This window comes from Cottoperca gobio, chromosome 6 (assembly GCF_900634415.1).
Source record: "Cottoperca gobio chromosome 6, fCotGob3.1, whole genome shotgun sequence".
NCBI classification, from domain to species: domain Eukaryota; kingdom Metazoa; phylum Chordata; class Actinopteri; order Perciformes; family Bovichtidae; genus Cottoperca; species Cottoperca gobio.
Genome location: NC_041360.1, coordinates 7691577 through 7714109, shown reverse-complemented (window position 1 = coordinate 7714109; position 22533 = coordinate 7691577). Strand labels below are relative to the sequence as shown.

Below are 22533 nucleotides of genomic sequence, written 5' to 3'. Positions count from 1 at the left end.
CTAATGGAAAGTACTTTGTGACATGTCCCCAATGCCCCAAAGATTTTCTCTGAAAGGGAGCACGCATAACAGCGGTCCATCACATTAAACCTCCTGATACAAAACTATTTCGCCTCAGAGTAGCATTCGCTCCATTGCCAAAACACAACAGTGCAACAGAGGCATTTGAAGTGTTTCTGGGCGTGGTGGTTATTTTTCCACTATACCTTTCTGTGTATCTTTATGACTTTTTATCTCCGCCAAGGAGGTGATGTCAGTTATTTCAGTTTGGTTTGGTTTGTTGTTTTGTTTGTTTGTCTGTTTGTCAGCAGGATTACAAAAGTGGAAGGGTGTAGCATGAGCCAAGGTAGGAAATACCTATTGAATTTTGGAGTAGATCCGAATCACGGGCCGGACACATGCATTATCTGCACTTATGGAAACTGCCTTGATGGAGATCTGCACTCTCTGAGTTCCCTTCAAGTTCTGTTTTGAAGTCCATCTCTTCTTATTCACTACTTTTTTATCCTTCCTAGTCAGTTCTTAGAAAGCTGTGTAAGCTGTCTACTGTAAGTGGATAAATCCCACCACACTATCTGAAAAAGAAATGTCATACACAAATCTAAAAATGATGTGGCACCTTGAGCATAACGTCTCCTAAATTGTATAAAAAGCTTTACCACTTTGCAAGATGGAGCATTGCACTAATTTAGTATTCCAAGGCCCCTTTTGTTATAACAAAATACTGAGGTAGACGTCACAGAGGTAAAAGTTACATTTATAAAGAAATTCCCCCGACTTAAACAGGAATTATGTACATTTTCAGGCAGCCACTTGTCTTTCCTTTTTCCTTTTTCAAAAGCAGCTTAACTCTCAGCAGAACGAGGTGTAGACAGACTGCAAATCTGTAAAAAAAAAAAAAAAAGGCCCCATTTTCATTGTACCAGGATGAGGCTGAAATGAAACCAGGTGCACGTGATCACTCATCTTCCTACACAATCCTATACACGCTGTCTGTGTATAGGATTGGCAACTTACTCTCTGTCTAACCCCCCACTCACTTTGTCCCTTCTCCCTAGCTTTAATCCTGCATACTGTAAGTGTGCATGGAGAGTTAATGAGCTTACCTGTGTCTTTAATACATTTTGAACAGCTTCTGCTCAGGCTGCTTCTAAAGATAGGTATTTTGATGAATCTGATATTCAGCAAAGCAGCTTTTTTACCCTTGTGGAACATGACAGCCCTCATATTTGTCAGTGCAGCTGTGTAAAAAAGGATCTTCAGTGAATATAGGCACACAGTGTATTAAATAAGCACGTCCTTCAAAAAATCAACAGCCATTAAAGCGTAACAGCTGATGCATTACATCGGATAGCATCGGACAATCCCTTACCGATGCTCGGACTGGAGATTTCTGCCTGCAGGAGTTTCGTAACTTTCCAAAACCAACAACACAAAAATCCACACCTTTTTTCTGAGGCATTGAGCCAGTGTGCTCCCAAGTCAAAGAAAGAGTTTGCTCACTTCAACACTTTAATATTTTACATCTACCACCAAGTAGACTAATAAACTGCTCACCATGACTCACTTTAGGAGAAAGTCTTTGAAAATACCCTCCTTTTAAAATTTGAACTTGCGCAGCCGTTTTTTTTCCCACTATTTTCTTTTGACTAGTCACTTTAAAACTTCATACATGACCCAATACACCACCTGCCCTATTGTTCTTTCTACATTAAAAAGATTGTCTCAATTTAGATGTTCCATCCAACAGATTTTTCTATCCAAGTCCCAATATGGAACAACCATTCCCTCCTCCCTGCTAAACTGGCAACTGCATTTTCCCGGCATCCAAAAGGGTAGATCTTATCTGCTTGGTATCATTATATCCCTTAGAAATATGACTGGCTAAAATTCAGCCAGATTGGCCAAAGAACTAAGGTCACATGTTCTGGCAATGCTCTAAACCAGATCCAGCCGGATACAGCCCGCCTCCACATTTGGCCCGGCCCCCTGAACAATACCGATGCATTATGATTTTTTTTTCAGTTTGGCCACGCGAATCCTAGACTAGCCCCTGTCAAATAGAACGGCGAATGGCGAAAAGGTTAGGTAAGAGAAAAATTGATTCAGAATGCAGGGTATTTAACCGATTATTTTTTTGTTCAATGCAAAGAAACGGCTGTTTGTCTCATCTGTCAAGAGGCGGTGGCGGTATTCAAAGAATACAATCTGCGCCGACACTATGAATCCCGTCACAAAGACAAGTATGATAACTTGCAAGGCCAAATACGAGTAGACAAACTCTCAAAGCTAAAAAGTGGACTGTTAGCTCAGCTTGGTTATGTGTGGCTTTCTGGAAAACAATAAATGTTTACGTTTAGGCACCCCTGCGATCGTCACACTTTTTCTGTTACAAACTGACCCCGACCCCCATCAGAGAAGGGAAAAGTTATGTGGCCCTCACAGGAAAAGGTTTGGGGACCCCTGCTCTAAACTATTAGTGTATGGCCTACTATGTGCGGTATCCTGTCTGAGGCGATATCGATTTACAACCTAAACTGAGACAGCCATCTATGGGGTACTAGGTAACATATCTCTGACAAATGGCAAAAAAGATGCAAATGCATTTGCCTCCGATATTGCAAGAAGAAGGATCCTACTGGAGTGGAAATCTGCTGAACCACCTAAAGCATCTGTCTGGTTTAGTAACATAATGCTCTTCCTTAGATTGGAAAATATCAAATATTCCATTAAGGGATCAACCAAAGAAATTCATTTAAATTTGGGATCCTATGATTTTCTATTGTAAAAGGTTAAGCCTCCGCTTCATTATAACCAATTTTGTCTGACTGAGAGTTGTGGTGGTTTTGATCTGTTCCCATGGTGTGAGCACAGAATCATAATACAATATAGCATGCATAATTATTACAGCCAGTATCTTTTAAGGTGTCCATTGAAGTGTTTCAATTCAGTCCTGGTTTCTGACTTACAGAACTCTCTGGACAACGTAGATATTCTCTTCGGCAGCAGTAAATTAATTAATAAACTAATGAATGAAAGGCCACAAAGGTTACTTAATCCTTACTCTATATTTGCAACACACTCCTTATCTTCAAAATTATGTAGATTGGTATTTTACAATAAGGTTTGTCAGGTAAATTAATCCATATTGGAAAGACTATCGTATGTATTTGTTTACCTCAATCAATATATATATATCTACACTACGAATATGTTTCTCTGCAATTATGTATTTTCTGCACTGAGTGTATTACAAACATAATAGGGGCACTTCCCCTTTAAGAAAACGGGTCAACAAACCATTACTTCCTGACTGCTGACGGAGGATCGTGTTGGCGCCAAACTGGGACCAATGAGGAGAAGGTCAACGCCTACTCCATGTATTAGATGCGATGATTTCAAATGTTTCGGGACACACCTGGAGCGGAGCCGTGAGACCGCTACGATGGGGCTCTTTGAGCCATGCGGTCTATGGAAACGGCGACGCGAAATGTGTCCTCAGCTGAGAATATTTTCTATGTTTGACTTATCACGTTAAATAAATATATCGATTGAACTAGAGGATTGCTGTTTTGATTCGACATTTAAGCTCCGAGTTCTTCAGCTTTTTCCTACCCATTAGGTTCTATTTCATCCTTACTGACCGCCAGAGGCAGTGCTAAACACTGAATATCTTTTGTCTCGCGCATGCACAGGTTGAGTATTTCTATCAACAAAGTCACGTGTGACCTCGGTTGACCCCAGTCATGTATAAGTTCCGGTGTCATCGATGAGATCAGTCCTATTTCATCTTCTGGCTAGATGCAGGCTATGACTCGCAGAGCATTAGCTCGAGCAACATAAAATATTAATAATTACTCGAAGTTCGTCTTTTGTAGCCTCGCGACTGCATTGTGGCTTACTCGCCCTCCAGGGGCTGCGACGAGGGAGGAAAACTGTGTGTTCACCGTTCAGACCCTCAAACCTCGGACTGGCGGACTTTTTAAAATAATATGTTAAAAAGCAATTATCTAATAATGGAAATGAACCGATAAGAGTATAGACAAAGAACAAAACCAATAAGGGGTATCGATAAATAAAATCCTAACGATATCTCCAGTTCCTTTGAAAAAATTGAAAAAAGTGAAAAGCTTGCAGCCTTTTCAAATAAGCCCATTGCGGGCTTGTGTGGAGAGAGGCAGCGCTGGCTTTATGATTTCAAACACATTAACATTCTTCTGAGAAAATTTCCCAATTGAGGGACAGGACGCCTGATGCTATTTCAAGTTATCTTTCACACTTATTTCAAGTGCTTCTATACTCGTTATTTTAAAGACTATGGGGGTGTCAAGAGCCACCACGCTATTCACCACATTTGAATAAAATTACCTGCCAATACTGATGAAATAACTGAGCAAATGTAGAATGAAATATAATTGCACATATGGATCAGAAATGCTTTAGCAAGAGCCTTTTTCTTTTATCAAGGGGAAAAGTAAGAGCTGACAATATCATTTCAGTTTGCCAAAGTTTCAAGGACATCTCCAAATTTCACTCTAACCTGATCCATTCATTCGTGCATCTATGTCAAATAACACATGCACTCATGCAGACACACACACACACACACACACACACACACACACACACACAATGTACTTTTGTCCTTTGTAACGGGCTCCTAACCTCACATACAGTGCACAAATCCCTTCCTCTTTGTGAGATTTCTGGCCTACTATGCCACCGTATCACCCAGGGTAAGCACCGCATGTATCTCAGAGCTAGTGAAGCAATCATGCAAGGCTCGGACTAATCCGTGACACCCGTTAGCCATCCCCTGAGACAGACCGGCACTGACAGGGCCCTGCTGCCCGGTGCCTGGTGCTACACCCATCACTGCTAACGTCTTTATCAGTGGGACAGATGGATTGCAGGCGAGCATATTCTCCTGGTCATCATAGAGGAGGAAGGGAGGGGAGGAGAGGATAGCGAGGAAGAGGAAACAGACAGAAAGACAGCCAGGCACAGAGAAGGAGAGTAACATTTAAAAAGAAAAAAACCCACAGAGACTGGCTATCAGGGAGTTTGAGTGACAAGAGTGATAAGGTTCATCATGGTGTTGTTATGAGGAGCTGGGGGAAATAGGCCCAGTCAGACGTGGCGTTAAATTAGCAAAGCCAGAGACGAGAGGAGGCAAGACGAGGAGTGCAAGCGCAGAGAAAGAAAATGATGGGAGGACAGTATATTGGAGGGTAGAATGATATAACAGAGAAGGAAAAGAGACGTGAAGGGCAAAAAGTGTTTGGTGTGGAAGAAGAAAAGGGTATGCAAGCGTCTGCTCTGATACCAGCATTAATTGGTACAAAAGTTTAACAATGTCCACATAAGTTCCCTAATAGTGTGAGCAAGACAACTTGATATCAAACTCAACACAACCCAAAATCCCGCAGTGCTCCTAAAACTAAGAATAAACACATTGAGATAATATAACCCCAGTTTTGTTTGGCAGATAAAATTCATCAGGAGAAACTTTCATCTTTGTTACAGCAGCACACATATCTGGCCTTTCACACGACAGAGCTACCAAGGGATTCCAGATGATTATTTTCTCCTCCTCATGAAAACAGGATTAGACCTATAAAGATTAATCAGGTCAGGAGCCCACACCACTACAGAAGCAAAATGTAATAAAGTTCATAGTAAGAGAGGATACGTTAACTTATGATGTTAAAAATTGAAGACAGACTACACTGAATCATCCATCCTTAAAAAGAACTTAGTAAGGAGAAAATAAATGGTAGTCTGGCATGCTGTTCAGCTAATGCTTACATCTTTTATGGGAGGTTTTAAGTAATCTCTAGATGTTCATATTTCAATATCAGTGATTATCAGCGAAGGTTGTATTGCAACATTTAGCATCACCATAGCCCTTCAGTAAAAGCAGCTCTTCACTTCTGAAGAGCTGCTTTTAAGTCGAACTGAAATAAAAATGAATCTTCTTTTTTTTAGAAATCATTATCCTTAGTGCTATTTCTGACGAAGTTGCAATAACCGATAAGTAAGTAATTTAAATTTAATTTGTTTTTCTACCATGAGACCTCCCCTACATTAGGGTGATCCATGAGGCATACTCTTTGTTTGTTTCTCTGTTGACTGACAATAATTGGATTTGTTACATTTTTTTTTTTTAAATCACCTGACGACAAGTGTAGTGACTTTTCCAACAGACCTCAACTCCTGTCTCCTGAAAAGAGTTTCCAATATTTCCTTAGTAAGTGTGCTACTACAGTATGTGGCTGTGGCTTTCTGTACTGACGTTGTCAGTGAGTGAGGGAGACTGGCACATTAAGTGCACCAATCAGCAGCCAGACAGAAAGTGATCTGTGAATGTACGTACCTAACAACCAATCAATGATCCCTGATTATCCCGGGAATTATTTCTATTTTGTAGATTTAGCTGCATATTGATGAGATGATAGAAGCTTTTTTTTACGTCGGTTAAGTTAAGCTCGCAGACATGCAGAAAGTTAACCAGCATGAAGGCAGACCTTGTTGTCCATCGCTTAGTCCCATCTGTGATTTGAACTTGTGATTTGCTCTGGACCATTAGAGAGAGAGCTAACGATAGCTAAACCCCTTCCTTTCTATAATGTAGGAGACAGAACTGAATGTGCAGGACTGGCCATGACTCAGCAGGTGTTGAAATAACCTGAAAGAAAATAAAGGTGTGTTGAAGTCAGTGCTATCTTAGCAAGCTTGGGTAAAAAGCTTGCACACGGATGCTAGGTATGGTAATGTTTAATGTTGTAAATGGACCGATGTCTTAAATTGAATTACATACGATGCTATGTGCTTGTTGAAAAAACTTCTCGTTCAATGTTTGTAGGTTTCTAACAGCACGGCTCCAAGCAAGACCGGCTCTTAAATGTCAACCGCTATAATGGAAACCCCCACTAAGAGGTCTGACAATGTTTGTCTGACGTGTTTATCTTCTTTTGAAGATTCTGCTGTATCTATGTTGTTTATATTTCCTTACATAACAAAGTCAATTTCAGTTTGACTATGTTGTAAAGTGGATAATGAAGGCTACCTTCAGAACTGTTGTCCGTGTCCTGCGTGGATGTCAACATACTGCTGTAATACAAAAACCTCCAAATCCTTGATGATCATTTTCAAAATAACACAAAGAAAATAAAGAATTAGTGCCAGAAGTGGTTCCAAACGTTATTCCTCTCTGTTTACGCTAGTTGAGAGGAACAACAGCTAATGACAGTATATAGTATCTACTGCAAACCATATTCAGAAGTTGATCATTATTCCTTCTTCAAAGCACAAAACTGTTGCTCACTTGTTTTATAATTATTTTACATGAAGAATAACTTCAACAACTTCAATGCAGAAAGATGAATTAGGTGGGAAAAGGAGAGCAGATTCCCTGCTAGCTGATCTGAGGATGTATGCAAGAGTGGAGTGGTGGTCTGAGGCAAAGACTTCACAAGCTATGAATAGCTTTCTCTATGCATAGAGCTGTGTTAGGTAGGTCTGAGAAAAACAGAGGCGCCCTACGTGAGGATTATGTTTGCTGAATTCAAACAAAATGTCAACTTGTAAAACCCAGCTAGACTGGATTTAATGAATAATAACAGGAAGGAACACTCCTGAAAATTCATTAGCTTGCTTTGTTCCTACTCTCTCTCTGTATTCTTCTATGTTGGACTCTTTACACTTATCCTTTATCCTCCTCTATCTTTCTCTGCTTGAGTTCTGCACACAAGCTCAAAGACAATCTTTTAAAGCTCACATCTCGTCTGCAGGAAGTGGTGTCTTCAGAAAGAGACAACTCAAGATTCTTCTGAAGGAAGGGATTTTGGAAAGTTCTATGAAAAGGCTTGAATATTTAGTTGAATAATTTATGCAGGCAGAGCTTGAGAGCATTCACTGACACAAACCCGGTGGAGTCGGGAAACACTCACAACATGATGGCGATTATCTGGGAGGTCAGAGATGATTCATGTGCAGGTTGGAAGCGGTCAGGGAGAGTGGAGGGTAGAGGATTTATACAGGGAGCTTAGCGCTTTCAAACACTTGTTTTTTAAAAGCTCCATTTCTCCACGCAGATAAACGGATCTCTACCCAGTGAGAAATGAGAACATTAACTGGGACATGGCGCACTCTGTGCGGCCCTGCCGAGACCTCTGAGCTGTAACATTTCACGTCTGAGCTGCGTTCCTTACAAGCTCCCCTGACACTCCAATGCATCATGGGACGGCTGTAGGGGAGGTTTGGTTGGGGCAAAGCGTGTTGTGTCTCAAAACATGACAACCACTGCGGGCATTTCCATTAAGAACAAAACAACTCAGTGTTACAACTGCACCTTAAGGCGCACAGAGGTTGTTGTTGTTTTTTACAGGACTTCATTCTTTTTTTCACCTCTAGAGTTGAGAAGGAGGGATGAAGAGCCAGCCATGGCAGCAGCTTTAGACACATATATCATGAGGTGGCACAAATGGCCAATAGGTGCAATTTATTGCGTGCTTTTTTTTTCTACATGTACGTTTTACTTTATAGCGTGACTGCCAGGCACCAGTTTAGTCTGTTAGCTTTTCACTAATGCGTTTAGTTGTGGACCATCCACAACACATCTACTCCTGCTCCCAGATCCCCTTATCTTGCCTCTGCAACCATATTACCCAGTTACACTGATGTGTTACATGTCACATATGTTCTTTACACACATATGCACACCCTGTGATCTGTGCTGGACATTTTCAGAGCTTTACCTTTACAGAACTTGGACAGGAATCTGTTTTATATGAGAAAGCGAAAGGTCACACTGAGTTAAATACATTCTAAAGTGGGTGAAATATGTAGGTATGTGTGGGAGCAAGTGGAGTGTGGTGCAGGTGACTTGCTGCTACCGTTTCAAATTGCTCTTGGTATTGTTCTCTGATAATGCAATCTTAACAGTTCCTCCGTGTTGACTGTTATTGACAGCAGCTTAACACTGATTGAAAGAATGGTAAAGTAATTGTAACTATTTATCAAATGAAAACAGTATTTCTGTTGAATAGAAAGAATATACTCTGCCTTTGCCGAAAAGCCACAGCTTCTTTGTCCTTTTATTTGAGAATTTACTATTAATTATTATCCTATTGTACTTGACCTCTTGTCTGTTGGGGCAGTGATTGTAATTTAAGTGTGCCGCCGAGGACCAGGGACCGTCCACAATCTGAGTGGACCAAAAATAATTGCTTGTTATCTGCACAGTACAGTCACTATAATGTAATATTCTCTACCAAATCTTTTATGTAACAAATGTAAGTAGTAACCCTAACCTGACTGCATTTGCGATTAAAGAAGCTTCACAGGGTTTAACACACGTCTCAATAATCCAACAAATTGGTTAAAGAGCCCTTCCTCAACCAGGTGGCCTTGGTTCAAGCTTGATATTGTGAAGTCTCTGCACTGATGATGTGACCTGGGACATCGAAAGAAAATGCAGTATATCTATCAGCTCTAGCTGACCCTGACCTCTGACCTCCGTGGAGGTGTAAACAAAAAGGGAATTCACTTTTTAAAAGAAGAAGAGAGGAAAGAAAAAAAGAGATGTTTCTCACCAGTGGATGTGTGAACTCAGGGGCATGGTCGTTCTTGTCTGTGATGGTAATGGTGGCCGTGGCTGTTCCTGTCAGGCCCACCTCACTTCCTGACATGTCCTTGGCCACAATCTCTAACTCATATGTTGTGGTTGGCAGTGTCTGGAGAATAAACACACAGTAATTAAAAGTTAAAAAAAGCAAGATATACGTAAATGTGTACAGAAATATACAGTGTATATATATATATGTATATGTGTGTATATATATATATATATATATATATATATATATATAAACAAAATAAAAATTAAAGAAAGTGTTGTAAAATCTTGAGAGAAAGAAACATGGAGGATAATGAAGAAAGTTATACTTTAGACAGAAAAAATAGCACAAAGAGGCAGTGTAGGGTCTATAACTTTGACAGCATGAAAGACAAATTCAAGGTCGTACAGTAGTAGTTTCTGCATTAGGGAGGACTCATACACACACATGCCCACACACACACTATTGTGTGATAATGTTCAGATAATCTAATTGATAGTTGAATCATTAAAAATCGTTACCAGATGAATGATTAGCCATGTGAGTGATTAAATTAATCCACTTAAAGCAGAAGCTAACACTTATCGCCGTGTTTTACATCACTGTAAGACCCTTTGACAAAGCTTGAAAGCTCTTATAATAGCCCACTAGAGGCTCAAATCTACCATCAAATTGACTGGATAATGGCGTTTCATCATTGTATAAATATGCACCATCATGCGCATAGAGCAGTGTTAAGAGCTCCAGTAAACACTCTTGACATCTCAAGGGAAAGGTCAGGAATACACATTGCAATGCATACATATAAGAACAGTTAGGGAGGTAAAAGAGAAAAAAGGTCCCTAAAGCTATGCAGTACAGGAGCAAAGAATAAGCATACGACGCACGGTTTATGCGCATCCATTTTAAAGATGCCCGAGCAGTTTAGGGCTGGTTTTTACACACAATTTCCACAATGCTTTGGTGCATCATAGATCAAGAAAATACAAACTATTTTTTTCTTCTTAATCTCTCAAATCCTAGCGATCATTCAGGGACTTAGAGATTCTGTGGCCTTTGCTTTTACAATCTTTACACCTATTTTTAGTTATTTTTGTTTGGATGTTGGAGATAAAAAGAATGAGGATCAATAAAACCCAAACTGAACCCATGTGATCCACGCAACACAAATTAAGTCTGATGATTCTATTTTCCTGCACAAGCCAGGGAGAGGAATCTTTCCTTGATTACAAAGTAGCTTTCCCGAAGCGCAAACCTCCAAATTAGCTATGTAATTCATTTACTGGTCTGCCACCATCTGTAATCTATATAACAATTTGAAAAATATTGCTCATACATACAGCGAGAGGAAGGCGTTCATAATGATCATAGCAGGGATAATCATGTGTTGCCATAATTCATGCCTAATAGAAATGTTGACTCTGGTGTGTAAATAACAGGAGGTAGGGGCTGGTAAAAACAACATTTATTTATCCACTGCAGTGTTTTCCCCCTACTGGGGATGTTAACTGTCACATGCTTAATAAACTTCATCCATCTGTCTCACTGAAAATGCTGCTGAAGCTTTCTCCTGCATTGTAGATTCACCTCTGAATGCATGTATACTCTTCTCATCTACCCCTGGTACAAAAAACAGAGGAGCAAAATGCACATGAGCATAGTGGAATACACACTTTTGAAAAGAAATCAGGCTGCCATTTGCTGTTTTGAATAAAAACCAACAAACCTGAAAATCAAATCATTAAACAATGTTAATGTATGTAACACGATAGGAAATCAGTCATTTTAGCTCCTAGTTTTTCTTGTTTTGTTTGTCAGACAGGCTTTTCATTAGGCGCGTTGTTTAACACATTAACTAAAATGCTTCCAGAAGGGTATTTATGGGCCATCTGATGACCACAGAGGTACTGCTCCAGCTGAGCCTATTTTACAGTGTAGTTACATTAGACAAGCTCCTTGTAAAAGTGTTTTCATAGCTAGTGAAAGATTAATTTCGATTTCACGTCCATTTTACAGCATTACAGGGTTGGATTTAGGCAGAAGCAATAGCAATAAAATAGTACTAGTGATTTATTATTTTTGATTCCATGTTTATTGTTATGCTTCCATCCATGCCAGCTCATGGTTGGCAATGATAAAAGCTAGTTTATAATTGTTTGGAATATTCATCCCCTTCAATTGCATTTACACTGGCGTTTACTTCACACACTCTGAAACCCACCAGAGTGTTTAAATTATTTTCTCTGCCTCATCATGTCGCGGATCTTCATATTCGTGGATAGTCAACCTGATTATTATTGATGATATTGTTTACTGACAAAGAGCTGTGACCCAACCTGTGAGCCCTTACGTTGAAAACAAATCCTCTTCTCTGCTCTGTGTCAAACTGAGCAGCAGGAGCAGGTGTGTGTGTGTGTGTGTGCGTGTGTGTGAGTGTGTGTGTGTGTGTGTGTGTGTGTGTGTGTGTGCGTGTGTGTGTGTGTGTGCATGTGAGTGTGTGTGTGTGTGTGTGTGTGTGTGTGTGTGTATGCGTGTGTGTGTGTGTGCGTGTGCGTGTGTGTGTGTGTGTGTGTGTGTGTGTGTGCCTCATCATAGATAGTGCTCTAATCAATTTCATCTGAAGCAGGCAGGGGGAGATCAAACGATCAATGGGTAGACACCTTGAGGCTCCTTTTAATTATCCCATCAAACACCGTGATAAACTATTCACTGAAATGACATATTGAGGCTAGGAGCAACATAATGTATGGAAAGTTCAGGGTAACTTGTAGCTTCGGTAGCTCACGGAAGTGAATTTCCCATTCATTCACTCCATTGACATTTCAGAAAATCCTTATATAAAGAGTTTTAGGAATGGAACTATGTAAAAACCAACAACGTAATAAACATAATTATTTAAACAGTGACGGAACTACTCATCTCCTAAACCATTGCAAATGGGACTTGCTTCTGGAAACTCCCAAAAACATTTTAAACTAATTGTTGTCGATGGCTTATGTCTCGCCTCAAATGTTTTGAAACAAATTTCAGTGAACTTTTTTGTAATATTTTAGAACGTTTCCAAATGATCCTCCATATTTGTATGGTTTCGAAATCCGGGAGCTTGGAGCAGACGTATCTTCATTAGCCGTTTGTGGGTGCGGCAAATACTTCCATGGTAACAGCGAGCTCCACCGTTGAGCTCTATTGTCAGGAGTGGACCTTTGAATGGAAAATGGGCGAGGTCTAAACATCATGTACATACTGTGGAACTCAGAGTGCCAGGTAACATGCATCAACACATAAAATCCCTTCAACTTAAAAGAGGAAACCATTTGAATGCTCGTAACTGTCTGTTTTTATTTACAGGCGACTTTTTATACACAAGCAATGACCGGCCGGGAGGCTAGTGCCGCCTCCTGTTGTAAACTCCATCCATTGAAGCAGCTGCTCCAGGGGAGATAGTGGAAAGAGCAAGACAATAAACAGGTGTTTCCATCAATAGTTTGTCGCACATAGTGGGGGACTGGGGTGCCCCTCACAACCAGCTCCTGCTCGATCAAACATTGTGCAGGCAGATGGTGCTCCATGGACCTGTGAGTTTATTAAACCCATGCACACAATCACACGTGAATACTCACACATGCTGACTCTAACAACACACACCTGCACACACAAGAACACGTTTGTCCTCCAGCTGGAGAAGAGAAGGGCTTTCGAATACTTGCAGTCTCACAAGTGTCTAAACACATTGAGCGTAGTCTCCTCTGGCGACTGACAACGTCTTAATGAGTATTTCCTGAGTCTCAACTCAATTATAAACTCCCTGGCAGTACCTGGCCAAGAAAAGATGTTCAAATTCACTAGAGATACAGAGTTACAGCAATGGGGAATTTTCCCTCCAGGTGTCAGAAAATTGATTGAGACACTCCTCTCAGTCAGCCCTTTCATTTCTCAGCTTCTTGTTCATTTGTCTGGAAACACTTTATTAAACTTTTGTAAACAGCAATAGTGTTGCAGTCAATGGAAAAAGTACATTTTTGGCTATTTCTCCTGTGGGCTTAAGGGGTGACCCGATACATCGTTAATCATGATGACTGTAATATAAAAAAAAAGCATTAATATCATGTTAAAAATACACATAATATTGTATAAATAATCCAGTGCCTCTCAAATCAGTTTTGTACAGTTATGGTTACAGACTTTCTCTCCATCTCCCGATTCTCGTATTTTGAGTGTAATTTAATTGATAGCATTATTATCATTTTTGAAATGAGCATTATTACAACAAAAAAACGTCCAAATACAATTTAAAGAAAGTCGGGGAACTACATTAACAGAAACGATCAGTAACAATAGCAACAACTTGTGTAATGAATATGTGATATTTAAGCTACTACTTAAGCCCAACATGACGTTGGGCTTAAGTAGACAAAATCCAATGAAATGCAGCATGTTCATAAGTACGTAAAGCATTTACCTTTGTACGCATCTATTCTATGTCTTTTCATACAGCTATCTGGCTCCAAGTAATTCCTCTCAAGACCCGAGGAGTTCTCCAGCAGGAATCAATTTCATAATCCTATTGTGATTATGGTCATATTGTGTTAAGGTTTTATAAAGTAGTTGTGTGTAAATGAATGGTTTGAAGCAAGTTGTATTAGAAACCTAATTAAGTTATTTATTGAGCTGCTTGTTGTAAGTGCATGAAGAGTTTTGTTGGATGCTTTACATAACAGTGGATCGCAGTTAAATGCATCAAACATCTGTTCTATTACTTTGTTTGCCAGACTGATACTTACTTACATATCAATATGTTAACAAGGATAAGAGTCTCTGTGAAGGCACGACAGTACTTTGAGCTAAGCGCTAATGCTCACGTCCACACAATGCCGATGCTAACATGATTACGTTTAGCTGATGAAATGTTTACCATGGTCACCATCTTAGTTTAGCATGTTAGCATGCTAACATTTGATAATCAGCACAAACACAAAGTAGTAATTGGTTATTACCAAAGTTTTGGACAAACCACACATTTCATTGTGGCCCTAGATCAGGGGTAGCCAATGCGGTGCCCGGTTGGGCACTTGGTCGCCGGCGGGCACTTGATCGCCCGCAGGGACTACGTGAGTTGCCCGCAGGGCATGTTCTACAAATAGCACTAGTCACCATGGAGCTCCATCTAACATTTGTATTGAATTGTTTTGCTGTTTAAAATAAAAGTCAATAACATTTGAATTATTCTTTATTTTAAAATGACAATATTGAATAAATAATTGAAAACATAATAAAATAATGTTTTATGTATACAGGGTCAGAGTTCAATTCCAGGCGCAAGCTAAATCTCCATTTCCCTTTTCGCTGAGACAAGCTAGCGGGAGCAGCTACGATGGGGCGCTAGGTGCGTTTCTTACACTAAACGTGGCAGAAAAGCGAAAAAAAACAAACTATTTTCACAATGATTGGGAGGAAGAATTATGATTTACAAAAGTAAAAGAAAAGTATGTATGTCTCATTTGCGGGGCGACGGCAAAGCGGCACATTGTGGAGACACTTCGGTACGTGTCACAGAAGCTACCATCCTAACTACCTACCTACCTACCTACCTACCTACCTACCTACCTAACTAACTAACTAACTAACTAACTAACTAACTAACTAACTAACTAACACACTAACTAACACACTAACTAACTAACTAACTAACTAACTAACTAACTAACTACCCACCTGCAGCACTGCAGGCAGAACCAGCTGAGAGTCTTTTCACGAGGCCGGTGAACAACTCACAGAAAGTCACGGAGGCTTCATTTAGAGCTTCACATTATTAATAAAGTATAAGAAAGCCTTTTCGGACGGAGAGGTCTTGAAAGGGGAATGATGTTATTGAAAACACTGTTCTAAGACTAGAAGAAAGGTTCCTGATGTGATGTCCTCTCTCTGATGTTACAAAGTTAGTGTTTGTACAAACAGGATATGATTTGAAGATGTGACAGTTAATAATGATTTCCTTATTTTTTTTACAGAAGTGATACTTTGTACTAAAATATAACTGGTGTGATTTTGAACAAAATGCTACAAATGTGCTCATTCATACAAAACTGTCAATAAAGATATTTACAAAAATATCAGAGATGTGATAACTCTGACTTTCAAATGTTGAAATAGATTGAGAACATAAATAAATAATGTTTAAATATGTCTGTGTTTCCTACCATTGTAAATCATTGTTAATAATCATTGTGAGGAATAATTAACATTAACATGTGATCAGACAGTCTCTTCACATATATGAATATTTATTATGATTATTATTATTAATGATAATATTATCATTAAAGGTGAACCGTGCAACTATGTTATTCAGGAAGTTTGTATCAAACAAGTAGCCCTTCGTATTATTCAGTACCCTTGAAGTAGCTCTCAGTATCAAAAAGGTTGGTGACCCCTGGTCTAGATGAAAAGTTAAGGTATCACCAAATGCATTATTAATCATGGGAAACAATGTCTGAATTAATCCATCCGATAATTTTTGAGACATTTTACTCAAATCCACAAATATCTACCTTATGGTGGCACTAGAGGAAAAGCCAGGGATCATTCCATGTGTTCCTCTAGTTTGCTTCATTGCATCAAGACAGGTGTGGTCTTTGGTGAACTCTTGTACTATCAGGGAAACTCAGATGAATATCAGAGTGAAACAAATCACCGTATCCGCTTGAAGAATAGCACTGCTTTCTTTCCAATGTGCTATATAATGTTCTTTGTAAAACATAAGTGGGAGAAAAACTAGGAAGCCACAAGTGATTTCATTGAGCGATTGTGTTTGCGAAGCTGATGCGAAAGAAGAGCTAATGAAGTCGAGCCTACCAAATTATATTACAGGCCTTGTTTAAAAGACATCTGATCGGAGAATGACATTTCAGACCGTCACGTTCTGCCTTGAAAGGATTTCATCAAAGCCCCTCGAGTAAGGGCTGATCCTCGGCACAAAGCAAGGAGAAAGGAGAGGGCAAGAGTAGGAGAGAGAGAGAGGAGTGGAGAGGGATAAGTGAGGAAAGGAAGAGAAGAGAAAGAGAGAGAAAGAGAGCGACCTGACATCTGAAACACCACATTAACTCTCTGAATAGGTGTGATATTATAATCAAATTGACAGTGGGTTCTTTGTTCTGCTCTGGCCCTTCACTACTGCTCGCTCTCAGCATCAAACCCTTGGCGATTCTACAGTCTTCTTTTCAAATGCTTAGAGAAGCGATGACAGACGTAAAAAGGCTTCGAAAAAACAAAATCCAAATGGAGTTATATGAAAACCCACTAATGACAGTATTTCTACAAGTTATTCTTCTCACCTTTATGCCTTCATCTGCCTAATTTACCCCTCATCCTTTTTTTTCTCTAAAATGCACACTTTCTTTCATCCTTAGCATTGAAAAGGCAGCTTTATTATCTGACTACTAAACTGTGTTTGGATACTTCCAAAACTGGTCTGTTCATTCTTTAATCAAGTTCTACTATTCTGTTTTTCATTCTTTGTAGACTTTTGTTTTAGGATAACAAAACAAAAAAATATAAAATATGAGTTTTCAGGATGCAAGGTTCACTTTGCCTTAAAGAATCTCTCAAGGATTGTTTCTCCCTATGTTTCTATCCGTTGTTGTCAAAGGCCATTCATACTCATTTCCTCTATATTGCTGTGACGTGTGGCAAGTGATACACTTTTAGAGCTTTTAAAGCTTTAGTCTTAAAGGTCCAGTGTCCAGGATTTAGTGGCATTTAGCTGTGAAGTTGGAAAATGCAACCAACTGAACCCCCACCCCCTTTCTTTATAAGCGTTTTGGAGAACTACGGTGGTTTTCAGGTAACATGAAAGGCCGTCGTTCGTTTTTACATTCTGGGCTACTGTAGAAACCTGGCGGTGCAACATTGCAAACTCTGCCGAAGAGGAGCCGCTCCATGTGTAGAAATGAAGGGCTCCTTCTAAGCTTACGAAAACATTTTAGTTTCAGGTGGTTATACCCTCATGAAAACATAGTCATGAATAGTGTATTCTATTTCTGTTGATAAGTCCCCCTAAATCCTACTCACTGGACTTTACATTTACCTTTTTCCAGATGCTCAGAACTTTTAGTGGGATATGTTGCTTGACAATAGAAAAGACAGCTCATTAGGTAACGGCAGGGTGTCTGCAGCTGGCTACATTGCTGTGCTCAATGGGGTGTCAGAGAAAGTCAGCAAGAAGCCGATCACAGACCAACTGGAGTGAAACTAGTTCACAGTAACAAACTTTAAACTGGGATCACAAGTGTGCTTTTTCTGTCAAGTACCATTACAGGGGCTCCATGCTCAGGTACTAAAGTCACTGTGTGTTTTACAGACATTTTTCAAATGTCAGAGACACTGTCAGTGTGAAATACAGAATGTCATGTTTCATTTAGCGGTGCATATTTATTAGGAATGCCACAAGAACCGATACTTTGACCTAAATTCATGCCAAAATTCTGAAAACATGACGGTACTTTTGCTGCTGGAGAATCGTGGAATTTTTCTGGTATTGGTATCGACTACTAGATTTCTGGTATTGTGACATCCCAAAGATGTATTATGTTTATAATATGAATTATTGGACTGATTTTTACTAATCATTAGATTCTCTCGCAAACATTTTAGCTCCACTTCACCTCACAGGTCGCTGGCAGCCTCCTGTACTCCACCTCTATAGACATATGATTAATCACTTTGACAATAGTTAATTACAGTAGCATGGCTGCCACGTGAGGCCCTTATCTAGGCCACTGCAACCTACGCAAGTGATCTATTTCTTTCATCTATTTTTATTTCATCAGCCTCTCGAGCATGGTTAGCATTCACCCAGAGGAGAGCGCAAAGCGATACACGGGGGTGGTCGTGGAAGGGGGACACATTGAAAACAGTGTTTAATATTATGGGAGTTTGCCCCCTTGTCCTTTCTTCTGTACAATTCAAAACAGAAATATTGATAGCTGCTGCAATGTGCAACATTTATATATTAAGATAACATTAAAGAGTCCAAACTTTAATGCAATTTACCAATGAATGCTTTTAAAAAAGGAGTCACTCCACCAAGCCTTCAAACTGAACTCAAATAAATATTAATATAGAAAATTAATGGCAGGATATTAATTATTTTTTAAGTCTTACATGTGCAGAACAGAACGAGCATGAAGTAAAAGGTTGTCAACTGTGAAATGCCCAAAGGTCCCTGTCTACACCTAACATTAAAAAATAATTCTTTGTGTGTAATGATTAAGATATGTTATATCTCTTGAAGGGCTCGACAATTTCAAATGTTTTATATATATTTTGAACATTTAAAAATACAATTTAAGATTTTATTTATGTTTTCTTTTTTAAAAATTCAACGTTCTAAGTATATTATTATGTTATGTATGGAGATAACACATTTGTGGCTCAGGGTTTACTTGACATCTCTTGGGTAGAAGTCACATTATAATGACTTCAGCCTCCATCCTTTATAACTAACCTCACTGCATACAAATGAGAGAACAGTTAATCGACCATAAGTATGAGCCTGGCTGATCCCGTATTGATGCTGAACGCACTGATACCGCATTGCATTGAGGGAGTAAATCGCTACTGCTTGATCTTCTTTTCTTGGCTCAAAACAAAAAAGCATTTTTCACAATTGGTCCAGCAGAAGCACAGATATGCCATCTCCCCCCTGGGGACGCCACCGTGCCAAAAAAGACTGATACATGAGGGAGGGACTAGTCAGGCATTTCCCCTCTAAGCACTTCCTTGCGATTTGTGGACTATCACTCCCACAATGGGGTGATAATAACTGATAAGTCCTGCAACAACTGCTCATACTATATAACACCGTCTACACAGCAGACGTAGCGGGAGCAGCAAGCCAAACAGCAGCAGCAGCTTCAGTCCGACACAAGATGCAACAGTACTGAGTTTAGGTCACCCGTGGTTCGACAGAGCCCGACACACAATCACTGTAGATACGCGCGTAAACAATAGGAAATAGACTTGAAGCATAGTTGGATTGTGTACGTTTTTACATTATCTCTTATCAGTAATGTAATCATGCAATCTCAGAATCCAGCTGTCAGTTTGACGATGATTTAACGGACAATATTTGTGGGGTTCCGGCGTAGTCCGCGGATATCCGGGCCAAGACTTTCTTTTCTGTGAGCTGGTAAAAGTTTACAGTCCGAAAAAGGAACTTGGGAGAACGGAGTTGAAACTGAGAGACGGCATCCACGAGCGGAGCGCTTCACAAGTAGCCACGTTTATACACTCAGTCGTATCTCGTCTCTTTTGTTATCCACACACGTTGTTTACCTGTATTTAACCAAAGCCTGCCAACAGGTAGGTTTAGCCGATATCTGTTTATAGACGTTAGTATTTGTGCAAAACACTCCAGCCAACAGATTAGAAACAGCACCACAGTGTGCAGACAGCTCTTCAGAACAGAGCATTGTATAAAAAAGATATAAAGCACAAACCACAGTAGCATTAATATTACCAGGAGGACATAGAGCGATCATCCAAATACCCAATGATTTAATACACAGTTGTGATTTAATTATAAGATTCTTTCAAGGATACTAGTAGGATACCTATATTACAATAACAGCGTTTTTAGTTCCACACACATCTGCTGCATGTTAAATAGATGAACATAACTACATTTTAGCTTTTAATGACACAGTGATGGAACTTCAGCAGGGTTCATACCAAAAGCCAACTGTTTATGTCCAGTCTTACTTAATTGAAATGTCTGGATCAGAGATGACTCAACTGTAGAATAAGATTTGAAATAAACATGTCCTTTGGGGAATGTAACACCATCTGTTATATTGAAAAACCTTTTTAAATTGAATATACATATATAGTTGACATTGATAGCCAAGCAACAAAGATCCTATTTGTATTTGTCTTGTTCATTATTCATTATCATTTTATATTTATTTCAGTTGATTTATTTTTTAAAGTAAATGTGCAAATGATAAAATAAAGCAGCATGGCAGCAATTAAATGAGGGCTGTAGAAGGCGAAGACCGAAATGCCAAACTCGAGGCTTCACAGTGACTATGTTCACTTCTTATATTCTACCTTTCTTTAGAGACTTCATTTAATGAGTTAAGTAAACTTTCAGTGGTTCCTTCATTCAACTCAAAATGTCAAAAGTCTTCAAGTCAGGTGGACTCACACTTGTAAATTCTGAAATGGTGTAAAAACTAGAAAATGAAGGTTGAATTAACTTTAAATCAGTGAAATGTATGTATTTACGGTAACATCAAAGTACTAATTGATTTCACCAAATTCTTGCATGATGTTTTACAGTGTAAAAACTGAAGAAACTGGTGGAAACCAACTGGTTTTGGAGACTGATGGTCAAGGACAGGGATGAATACAATGCTACACATGTTTCTCTTCAACACCAGCACATTATACAACTTTGAAAGGATTCACTCTTAAATATTTCTCTTTTCATTAGCAATATGAGAAATCCGTTATAAAGATATCTGCTGCATATCATCAGTCGTGTGCTGTACAACAGGTGTTTAAGTTCATTAACACCCTAAACTAACTTAACAAGTTTAAAGGCGTGCATAGAGGGACACAGAAGTCCCGCTCTCACCTCATTCATCTACAGAGACTTAAAAGAACTGCACTAATATATCTTGTGAATAAAAAGTTACTGTGTGGAAGATTAAATATGTAAATGGGCCAAGATCCAAAATGACTAAAACATAATTTCATGGATTTGACAGAAGTGCAATTTCTAATATTCATTCAGGGAGAAACCCCAAGGCTTAAAGACACAAGTTAATCATCTTTAATGCCTTTCAAATTTTGTTGAGCAGTGCTGTACCAAAAGCTACAAATCTTCCTGCGCGGTACCTACTATAGCTATTTAGTGAGATTTATCTGATCGAAGGACAGTCCAGTAATCTGAGCAGTGACACAACAGGCAGGTTTGGAGACTATTGCCAGTTACAGTATATCATGTTGATTACAACATTGTTGGTGAGCCAGCAGTTGTGTCACTGCAGCACAAAGTAAAACAACACGGTATGATTTGACACAAATAGAAAACCTATTGATTCATGTTTGTCTTCTTACTCTAATAGCAACACACTGTCCTGTCCAGTTGACTTAACGTGTCCTGGAGTATATTTCCAGCACACCTGCGCCTGTGAACCAAACAGCCTTGTTTCTTTACTAGAAGCTTTTCTCCCTCTGCCATCTCCTTTCATAAAAATACAGCTCTGAAAAAAATCATTGAGGCCAGGGGACTATCTCCATAGAATACGAGACCTTGCCATCAGTGTTACTCTGTTCTTGTTTTTCTCCCTCCTCCAGAGATTTTAGAGATGCCTTTCTGGTACTGCAATTTGGCTCTTCAGCTACAGTCTGAACTATAATATTGCTGTATGTGGAGTGTCTGGCAGACACTCCACATAAAACGTGATTATCCATTACCTTGCCCTATGGAGATATCAGAGGAGGCAGTCACTGTTTGCCTTCATAAAGTCAGTCTTCCTCAAGTTTTAACAGTGACCTCCATGAGCGTGGGTGGGAGGTTTGAAAACACAAAAACTTCTCCAATTTCAGCTTGTAGTAAAATAACACCTCAGGTAGTTTTGCACCAATTGGCTCAGATTCTTTACTCCACACTCACTGGATATAGTGAGATATTTTTTTTCCCATGCCCTACACTTTGCCGTGTAATGAGAGGATTAAAGTGTTAATTAAATTGGTAAATTGCTCCTTTAATATGTAGGGCCAATGAAAATAAATGATCAGCAATGGATGCAGTGCTGAAGAACTATCAGAAACAGTTCATGGTTTTGATTCCAGTCCAAAGTTTCAGTAGTGGTAAGAAAACATTGTCTAATTGAAAACAAATTTGAAT

At 39.3% G+C, this 22533-nt stretch overlaps 1 protein-coding gene across 1 annotated transcript in view; it reads right to left on the bottom strand.

Moving 5' to 3' along the window:
• cdh13 (cadherin 13, H-cadherin (heart)) overlaps positions 1 to 22533 on the bottom strand; it is a 320149-nt gene that overhangs the window by 66419 nt on the left and 231197 nt on the right. Inside the window, exon 9 of the mRNA XM_029434516.1 lies at positions 9597 to 9737. Coding sequence (XP_029290376.1) covers positions 9597 to 9737 — 141 coding nt within the window. The remainder of the gene's footprint in view (positions 1 to 9596; positions 9738 to 22533) is intronic.